This window comes from Ostrinia furnacalis, unplaced genomic scaffold, assembly GCF_004193835.3.
Source record: "Ostrinia furnacalis isolate ACB-3 unplaced genomic scaffold, ASM419383v2 OfSCF2432, whole genome shotgun sequence".
NCBI lineage: Eukaryota > Metazoa > Arthropoda > Insecta > Lepidoptera > Crambidae > Ostrinia > Ostrinia furnacalis.
This window is the reverse complement of record NW_021132671.1, coordinates 27,705-38,799: the sequence shown is the minus strand read 5'-3', so window position 1 is coordinate 38,799 and position 11,095 is coordinate 27,705. Positions and strand designations below refer to the sequence as shown.

At 35.0% G+C, this 11,095-nt stretch overlaps 1 protein-coding gene across 1 annotated transcript; it reads left to right on the top strand.

Moving 5' to 3' along the window:
- The first annotated feature begins 4,802 nt into the window (after positions 1-4,802).
- Positions 4,803-8,379, top strand: LOC114355616 (transcription factor Adf-1-like). Its single transcript, XM_028308559.1, has 2 exons — positions 4,803-5,184; positions 7,433-8,379. Exons 1-2 carry the CDS (start codon positions 5,037-5,039, stop codon positions 8,293-8,295), a joined length of 1,011 nt encoding a protein of 336 aa, XP_028164360.1. The 5' UTR covers positions 4,803-5,036; the 3' UTR covers positions 8,296-8,379.
- Positions 8,380-11,095: the final 2,716 nt, after the last annotated feature.

Sequence of the window (11,095 nt, the reverse complement as noted above, 5' to 3'; positions counted from 1 at the left end):
GAGACGAAGCGAGTCAACCGAAGAACAATTACTTGAACTGCTGGCAAGTTCCAAACTCAACAACTCAATTCGTAAAATTCTATGAACATTGTAAGCATGTTAAACAAGCATGAACTCTGACAAATGACAATGATTAAAAGACGTACCTTTTGGGAACTTTCAGAATTTTCTGGGGTGGTAATTAGTAGTACATTCGCCGGCACATCACTCTACCACAAATGTCAAAATTTACTTATTCGTCTTTATCTCTAAGATATTGGGAAAATTCCATTAGCCTAGCTAGCCAAACATTTATTTTCCCTCTAGACTTTGATGTCATTATGAAGAGACGACATCGACACAGGCATAGTAAAAGAAGAAACCTGTTCATTGCACGTAGTATGTAATTATTATGTTGCCATTCTATCTAAGTTTTAAGTCAATTTCGTTAAACGAGGCACTTAAGTGTGTTTCTTTTCTTTATTTTTTAATGGCAATAAGTTGAGTTTTGAATGTTGTCTAATAATGTTTGTTATTTCTCTCTTTCAATGTGATCAAGGCACGTGTCGACTCAACCGGCGTCACGCTGGCGTCAACTCCGAGCGTGAGCAATGCTATGGGGCGTCACTGGCGCCATCTTGACGTATTGCAAGGTTTACTCCGGGAAAACCCCAGTTTGGATTGCATAAGGACGGAGGAATAGCTAGCAAACTTATATAATATTAATAATAATAAATATCCTTGGACATTTTACACTGCGCTTCTAGTCCCAAACTAAGCAAAGCTTGTACTATGGGTTCTAGACAACGGATATAAACATAGGTACTTAAATACTTTTTTTTTGTAAATACATACTTATTATACATAGAAAACACCCAGTCCAATACAAACAAATATGTTCATGCACACAAATGTTTGTACTGTGCGGGAATCGAACCCGCTACCTCCGGAATCCGTCCGTTTCGAACCACTACACCAAACGGCCGACTAAATAGATACTAACTTAACATTAATTCATTTAGGCACTGTAGCTTAATTGGGCCAGTTTATTAATACAGCTTATCTAAAATACCTAAGCCATTCTTTTTTGTTAGAGTTTCTTAGAAATTAGGATGCTAGCCTCTGAAAAACTAAAGCACTATAAGCTCTTCGCTGCAAAGATTATATCTAAGTGTGCGTCTTCCATTGCACGATAATTCTGTTGTAAACCTATTTAACCTATTTTGATTAAAACTGGCGCCCAACGTGGTACTCATCAATTTCAACAAAACACTATGTTCGTAGCAATGTAAACACTAAAACCTTCCCAATAAAGTTACTATTACAATCACTTTACTGACTACACACAGTTCGACGTAAAATTAATCTTAGATACAGATCTTTGTGACTACGTCACGTTACAACCCCTACACGTTTTGACTCCACGTTAAAATATTCAAAAGTTAGCAAGTTTCTCATTAATGTTAGTGAAATATGAATGAATTTGTTAATTACATCATGGAATGCTTTCTAACGAAAACTTAATAGCAGTCTAGCAATTTAAATATTCAAATAAATTGGAGTTGATTCGAACTTGACTTATTGTTACCACTTATTAACAGTTTTAATTGCCGTGACTAAGTTTTGATTAACTTAGATTGCCAAAAATTACTTATAGAGCTGTATGAATCCAATTCAACTGTATTATTTATTTTAATTCTAATAGTATTATAGTATGGTCTCTATCAACCCTGGTGTCAGATACACCTTCACCTGTCTGACCTAGGACATAGGACTGGTCATCTGCAACAGTTCTTGTTTTAGTACCTGAAACAAATAACACCAAATTAGTACTCAATATAGGACCTTAATTAACTGAAAAAGTTTTGGATTGTATGCGTTCAACGACAGCACATGCCAATACTGTGACATCCTAATACATTGGAATAGGTGCTGTTCTTCACAGAAATGTACTATATCAATGTGTTGGTTGGCACCTGTACTTTCTACGGAAATTCTTTCACAAGCTATTTCAGCCCCTTTTATGAAAAGAACATTTTACCGCAAAGGACGAAAACGAGATGAAACAATTTCTAAACATCACCATTATGTCAACGTTTACGCCATCCCTAATTAGCCCCAACGTTGAGTAAACATGAAAAAGAACAGCTCAAAAGGACATTCAAATTAGTCGTTATTTATCAGTTTCATTACAGGGTATGATGGCACTTTTCCACTTCAATTTTAGGTATAACTATTTCCAAAGCGGCCCAGAAATTATTTGAATTACGGAGAAGCGCCACCCCAGACACCCGGTCACGGCGACTTTGGAACTGGCCTGTAATATTTTCGAATATTTTAGGCAGCGGAAATTAATTCAATTTGTCCCCGTGATCGCCCGAAACAAGCTCCGACTTTTGGTCTTACCAAAGATATTTTCTACATCTATCTGTAATTTGAACTATAAGGTTCTATTACCAGTTACTCTGTAATAAAATTGTGGATTCCGGGTGAAGCTGTCAAGCCTAATCATCATTTTCCATCTGGTGCGCTGCGGGTGAAATTCTTCTCCGATGTAGGTTACAAAAATAAAGACATGAAAGGCAACTATAATTCCTTAAACCTAGCTATGTAAAAAAATATCACCACTACAAATGCTAATATTAGTATTATAGAAGTAGACTCTACCTTCACACGTCTGGGTTTCAATTTCACAAAAGAAAAGTTGTATGAAAAGGTAGAAAAAAACTTAACCCTTTTAGACTATCCATCCATACCTATATCCCAGTTTACTAGAAACTAATGGGATCACACGACTGAACGCAATTTCACAGGCCTGAACTCCATGTTTCTATTAAAATTGGACTAACTATTGTATCCCCAATTGCTTTATTTATCGCTTCATGATTCAACATTCATTTATTATCCTGTAATAAACATAGATGTAGTTAAAACGGACTCTTGTTTTACTGTACCCTTATTTCCTGTCCAAAAGAGTTTCAAGTTTGTAATTATCTCAAACATCTCATTTCTCAGTAATGGCGATCAAGAAAGTGCTTCGTAATAGTTACTTAATAGTTGCAACAACACGAAACGCGAGCTACAAGCTATTTTAGCCTTTTTTACAGGTCCGCGAAAATGAACAATCTAATATTCTATGGCCCTCCATAAGCTTTTATGTGCCGACTTTGAGCTTCATTGTACGAAATTGCAGGGCTAGTTTTTTCTCAAATCTGTGTAATAACATCCTGGCTTATTACGGGTGAGTGGAGATTTTATATTTTTGTCACCTACAAGACCAAAATGACACTTAAATGAAACTTGGCTGTTTTTCACAAAATCTTTTAACTAACTTTCACTCTCATTACTTTCTAAATGAGTAGAGTCCCGTCGAAGTTTGTCGTCAGACATCCTGTAAAGACTCGGTCTTAATAAATCATATAAAGTTTTGTTTTTCCAATTTCTAAATTGACTAAGAAAACTATTTAATAAATTAGATCTCAGATCTAGATTCTCTGGACCAAGTGCGTATCAAAGGGCGTGGCGAATTCGACTAATATTTTGTATTCGCAATCAACAAATCATTCTGACAAGCGCAGCACACACGGTACTCAAAGTTAATGACCAGAACCTGCACCTGCTATATCCAGCCAGCCAGCCAGCTGGTACTCCGGTAAGCCTAAACGATTCGCTGAAAAACACCTCTAAACCGAGCAGACGCGTTCCATTAGTGCTCAGTCAGCCACTATTCGTTACTGTTAGGNCAATAGGTCGAAGGACAAATGGACGAAAACTAATCTACAGGAATAGCTAATTTTGGTTTTCGTCCACCCCAGTGCTTGCTCATGACGTCATGGACGAAAACACAACAACGTTTAAAGCTGTTTTTTGTTTTCGTCCACATCTTTTTAACGGTTTTTGTGGGTTTATCACTGTTAAAAAGTGGACGTAAACTAAAATGTTTAATGTAATAGCAATAAAGATCATATTGGAAGAAAAAACATTGTATTTTGTAGGTCCATTGAAGTAAAATTATTATTAAAAATATTAACTAGGTGTCAGGGTTTCCGTCCACGTGGACGAAAACCAAAATCTTGCAAAATTACTATATTAGTATTAGTCCACTTAATTATCTAAGATTTCTATACAAAAACTTTAATAAACCCTTAAAATAGTGTTTATTATGCTAATAATTAGACATACGTGCCAAAAACATGACTTAAAGTAGCTAAAACAGTAATTAAACATACCATAAAAGTTCCCTACCGGCACGTTTTTTTTCTAACTTGACGACGTTTTCCTTTCACCTGTGTGCAGCAGCAACTTCTGTAGATTTTTTTGGAGTTATTACTTGTCAAATTACATTTTCATGCAGGCAGAACTGTTACTTTAGATATTATAGATTGTAACAAGTCCAAACTTGCACGGAAAGTTAGGTTTGTATTCTAATTTTCCGTATTTGTTTGTGGCAAGTCGGTCAAATGGACGAAAACAGGAGCTGGACGGAAAACCGGCGCAATTACCCTACTTACCTAGTAACGTTATGGACAAATTGGTTTCTTCTAAAGGGAATAACCCATATTTGTTATTGTTTCACGGAATACTCTAACGAATCCACCTAATCAGACCAATAAGTTTTGAAAACTTGAGCACACCATTGGGGATATTTTACTAACGGGGATAACTTACCAAATGCACATTGATTGAACCCAGTGACAATGATGCACATGATGTAGATTTGCGTATATTAGTAACAATATTATGTACTTCCTGCTCATTGATCCAGTTAATATTATTCCTAGAAATTGGAAATCCTGGGTAGGTAGGCGTGCTCTAAAGGCGGGTCGCTCACTCGATCAACAGTCGAGGCGAAGTCGAGGCGCGGACGCGTAAGCGGCACGCCGCAACTAGGATTTCTTTAGAAACAAATGGCAGTGCGCTCATATACTAGAGTCGCGGCACGGGCGAGGTGAAGTCGAGGCGGGGGCGGGGAGGCGCGCTCAATCGTGCCCGAGCCTCGACTCCACCGCCATTTTGTCATTTCGTTTCGTGCGTAGCTGTGTTTAGACGTTTTAAAAATGCGTGACGATTTTGAAACCAACGTAAAATTTATTGAAATTGTTCAATTAAATCCTTGTATTTATGATCAAACACGATCAGATTATAGCAACAGGAACAAACAAGACAAAGTGTGGGGCGAAATTGCGAAACAATTAAACGAACCTGGTAAGTGTTTATTCTTGTTTATTTATAATATTAATTAACACAATACATATTTTGGGCGCGTATAGGGGCTCGGCAACATAAGTATGTGCATAAGTGATCTCTTAAATTTTTTGCTGTGTACCTTACAATAGGAGATTCTGGTATACCTGATAATAGTGTATTTGTTTCTGTAGGCTCACAGAGAGTTCCCTCGCAAATACGTATAAAATTATGCAAGACACACATTGCGAGTACCAAATTGTCTACTTTGTTCGGGTGGCACGAAATTGGTGTTTGCAATAATCTGAATTTAGTGGCTAACATTCCGAAACCACATTCTACCATTTTTCGGGACCTGGACAGCCTGTGATTGAACTGCCTTTTATTATTATCTAATTGTGCTCTTGGATAAGGCGTCATCAAATTTCTCATCAGTGGAAATGCTTCGTCACCAATAAAGTAATAGGGAAAAGTTTGATTTTCTCCCGGTAGTGCCACATCTTCCGGCAACTGTAAAGACCTATTTGTAAATGATTTCATCAGGTTACTTTCCTTTAATGCACGACCGTCGCTGTTTCTACCGTATTCACCGACATCTACTGTTAAAAATAAACCATCTGCGTCCACGACAGCTAGTAAAATCATTGAAAAATAGCCTTTGTAATTATAAAATGCAGAACCTGAGTTGGGGGGTGCCTGGATTCGGATATGTTTACCATCGATGCTACCAATACAGTTTGGTAAATTCCAAAGTATGTTATATCGTTGGGCTACATTTTTCCACTTGTTTTGATCAGGTTTTAACATAAATTGATTTTGTAACGTTTCCCATAAAATCTTTGCAGTTTCATGTACAATATTTCGAACTGTTGTTTCACCCCTAATAAAATATTCTGACAAAGATCTGAGTGAGCTGCCCGTTCGAAAGTATCTGAAAAAGACGAAAAATATTTTAATTATTTTGTAATGAACTCTAAATCTTACAATTATTTCATATTTATGGTGTTAAAAAATTGAGTGTCGTTTAGCAGAAAGCGACCAACGACCATTTTTGCGAAAATGCGCTTTAAATCGCGTGGGGCTAGGTACATATTACACTACCCTATGCAGAGACAAGCAGAGTCCTAGGTATTATAAAACTCGAGTTATAGACTTGTCGAATAAGACCAATTCCATTCCAATTAGCATTTCTTTTATTTGACAATGATTAAAAAAAAAACTTACAAAATAGTTTTAAAATAAAACTAAAGATAGGTGTAAGAAAAAATATTTTTCCTATACAGGGTGTTAGGTAAATGGGTAGGTATATGAGCCGACACTAGCCCATGTTAACATGGTCATATAAATGGTATGGTGAAGTCAGAAAATTGATATCTTCATTTTAATCATTTTAATTTTCATACAAATCGGCTTTTATAAAATGTATTTTGTATGAAAATTAAAAAAATTAAAATGATGATATCAAATTTCTGACTTCACCATACCATTTATATGACCATGTTAACATGGGCTAGTGTCGGCTCATATACCCATTTACCTAACACCCTGTATACAGTGTGAGTCACGTTAAAGTGTACATATGAAAATAGATGAAACTAGACCTATTTTTATCGACAAAAAAGAGGTCAAAAATTTTTGAGATTTAAAAAAATATACATAGAATTTTTTTTCTTCCAATTACTCATTGTAAAGAAAACGTTATAACTTTTAAACTAAGCGGTATATCCTGATAAAATAAAAACAGTAATAATGCTTAATAACAGGCGATACTAAAAAAATACATAAAATACACAAAAAAGGCCAACAAATACAAAAAAATGATACTTTTTGAAAAAAATCTGCTTTTAAATTCGTGTTTTTTTGGTTATTTGATATATTTCTCCAAAAAATGCCCTTATAACTGGTGGTTTTTATTACTTTGTATTATTTTCTATCGTATTTTCAAAAACTATCAATTTTTATAATTTTTTTGGCATTTTTTGTGTATTTTATGTATTTTATTAGTATCGCCTGTTATTTAGCATTATTACTGTTTTTATTTTATTAGGATATACCTCTTAGTTTAAAAGTTATTACGTTTTTTATACAATAAGTAATTGATAGAAAAAAATATCTATATTTTTTTTTAAAAAAGTCTCAAAAATTTTTTTACCTCTTTTTTGTCGATAAAAATAGGTCTAGTTTCACCTTAATTCATACCTTCAGTTAGTTTCACATTAATTCATTACCTATACAGTCAATAATTATATATGTTTGTATTTTATTTCAGTGGCAACGTGCAGAGAGAGGTGGAAGAACATTCGAGGCCGATACGTAAAACAAATAAACAAACCGCCGCCATCGGGCTCTGCAGCTAAATCAAAAAAGCCATATTACCTTTCAGAATATTTACATTTTTTAGATACATTCATAAGAAGCAGAACTCCTACCGGAAATGTGCAATCCCAATCAGTTGAAACTGATAAAGAACGTGAAAGTGAAGTCACTGAAGAACAAAGTAATTCAATTCCGGATATATCTGATGCTGATGAAGAGTCTTTTACAAGAGACGAGACATTGGAAGCTAATCGGATTCCAGGACTTAGTGATTATTCGAATCCATCTACCCCAGAAACAAGTGTTCCAATACAGTCAAATTTTTACAGACGAAAGAATAAACAGGCTACTAGCCTGAGTGAGGTTAATAGATCAGCTATTAAATATTTTGATGAAAGGAAGAAACGCCAAAACTCAGCGCCAGCCGTCCTAGACCCCGATGAAGCTTTTCTAAAAAGTGTCCTTCCTGATATGAAAAACATGACAGAAGCCCAGAAAAGAAATTTTAAAGTTGCTGTATTACGTGTTGCGGGAGAAATTCTCAATCAACCAGTAGTGACCCCGCCATCCATTTTACCCCATTATTCGGTAATACAGCAATCTACTGACTGTCTAGCGTCTAACTCAAATCGGTCATTACCAGTCATTTCTGCATCTTCTAGTTCAGAAAGACTTGAACAAGATAGAACAAATGATTGGAATGAGTCGATATTTTTACCACAGTATTCAGTAGTTAGTCAAGCTACGAGTGTTGATTCCAATGTTCCTGAATCAAATCAGACTATCGAGGAACTTGGCACATTTTGTGACCTGTAAAATATTGATTATTTTTCGTTGAAATACTTACTGTTGATTATTAGTTGATTTGTACTTGAGCATTATTAATGCTCAATATTTTCAATAAAAAGTTTAATAATTAAGTTTTTGTTTAATTTAATGTATTATTATTATTTATTTATTTATTTCATACTAATAATATCATGACAGGACAGGTTCCTAAAGTTGTATCTTAATTATAAATAAGTAGCCTAATTTAAATAATATTGTAACTTAAAATATTTTAACTAGTTGGAATTCACTCAAAGAACAGTTAAAAATATCAACCCGTTCATGCACTTGATTTATTACCCCGGTGATAAATTATTGTAATTGGGCCATATCCAATAAAGTCCAAATCCATAATAATTAACTACCCCAAATTGCCGCGCGGGTGCAGCGCTGCAACCGGGATTTAAAAAGCAGAGTAACTTAAATACATCCCGATGAAAAAAAGTAGCATGTATTTGAATAAAGGGCCTATATAGGTACTACTCAAACAAATACAGCTACTTTTGTCTTACACAAACATGCCGCAGTGGACGTGAAAAAATAATCACACTCCCATGGACGTCGGGTCTCACAGACCCCTATCTAAAATTCTTCTTATTTTCATATCTGAATTAATTTGAATTTATTAAAGAGTTGATATATATCTAATAACTATTAATAAAGTGGTAAATGTAATCAAATTTTAACCATCTTTTAATTATTTTTTTGCAAATTTATAAAACTTAGACATTTTTCAGTGTTAATTGACTTGCCATCACATATAGGCTCCTTGTTTACAGTCGATTATTAATAAATGAAAGTAATATTTTTTTCCTTGCTAATTAATAACCATTTAACATAAAAACATAAAAAAAAATTCTGAAGGACATAAATTAAAAATTTTGACAAGGGTTAAAGTTACTAAAATTATACACAGTGGCCTAGAACACTAAAAACAAATTATCTCTACAGGCATGTGTTATCTTTCTTTGAGAGCTTTGTTAGACAAAATGTACACCATTCAGAATCGGAATCTGCAGCAATGGTGAATTCTAAGAATCTAAACTCAAAAGAAGAATCGTCTACAAGTAATACCTTACTTCTGAAATGTTCTTTAGATAGTTGGGCTAATAATATAGCTGATGTACTCAGATACTTTCTGCCATTAAGTATTCTTAAACTAGAGCAATTTGCTTAAGATTATAATAATATAATATAAAAAAATTATAGTTGACAAGTCACATCCATACAAGTATGTTTGTATGGAAATTATAGTCATCGGGTCTCCCAGGCCCGGACAAAATTTTGGAAGGTTACTCACGTAATAAGTGCCGGAAGACGCGATTTTATGCCTCCTCGGTCCAAACACAGTTAAAACTGAAGCTACTGAGATGGTCGAGAGCAACACGTGGCGGGAAGGTGTTTAAACCGAGAAATCGGAAAGGGGGGTGGGCCTCTGAGACCCGACGTCCATAGTTAAAGGTTAAGTCGCGTGGTTGTTATATCGATACCTCTGGGCTCAAAGGTCGTAAAGGACAAAGTACGACTTTTCAGGAGAGGCAAANCTAAATGTCCCGAGAGCAAAAAACTAGGACGATAAGATTGAGTAAACTAGAGCTATTGTTTGAATCATCTTCCAAGATAAGTATCCAACGATAATAGTAGACACACTAAAGTTATCTATTACTTATTTTGTTGACTTGACTCTTTATAAGGTTTCATGATAATAGATTTACCTATTATGATCTTACCTACACACCACTTATGTAGGTACACGCCTTACAACAAAACATTTATGATCACCCTGTTGTAATAGGTACCTTAAGTGGACACCTATTATTATTTTGGTACGCAAATAAACACAAGTCGAGTTATTATTGTAAGTTTCAAAAATAGTTCACCTTGATTGATTTTATTACTAAAACTCACTCGATGATTCCAAAACTTTACGTTCCTTAACCTAAAAATATTTCCCTACAATTTGTTTGCACTCTAATTGCTTTTCTTAATGAATAATTCGAATCCAAGTCGTATCTAGGGCATACCCGTGCCGATAACTTCGTTCCGTGCAATGATAATACAAGCTGCAAAATTGCGTAGATCGCTACGTCACATCAGTTACGTCGATGCGTCGAACGTTTCAACACGGCAGGATTGCCAGCAGACAAGAAAGTTCTTCGTTCGCGTGGCGCGGTCACAGAATCACGTTTTTGTTCCACGTGATGGCGCGGAATCACGTGTACGATTTTAATCGCTTTGTGCGAGCAGCATCTGAAATTTGGACTAATTTGGGGAGAATTCTAGGTGCATGAAGATTTTAAGTTTATCTGCCAAAAATGTTTGAACTTTATTTCAGTTTGAGTAAAAGTTTTCTACAAGGCATTTGACAACGACGTTGTTTCTGTTATTTACATATTTTATTTTTCATCATTATTAATAAGCTTTAAACGTCAATTCATTCATATTGTCCTTTCTTTACTTGGTAGTGTAGTGATTTACCCATCAAAAACAATACTTGTCAAAAAAACCAAGTCTCGCAACTCAGTTGTTCTACGGTAAAAAGTTGTGAGATCCATGTAATACCAAGTCCAGGCCAGGAAATCTTTAACGTTTTACATAAATTATTGACTTGGCCATCGCACTAAATAATTTAATTTACACGTGTTTTCATGCGATGGCCAAGTCAATATTTTATGTAAAACGTTAAAGATTTCCTGGCCTGGACTTGGTATTACATGGATCTCACAACTTTTTACCGTAGAACAACTGAGTTGCGAGACTTGGTTTTTTTGACAAGTATTGTTTTTGA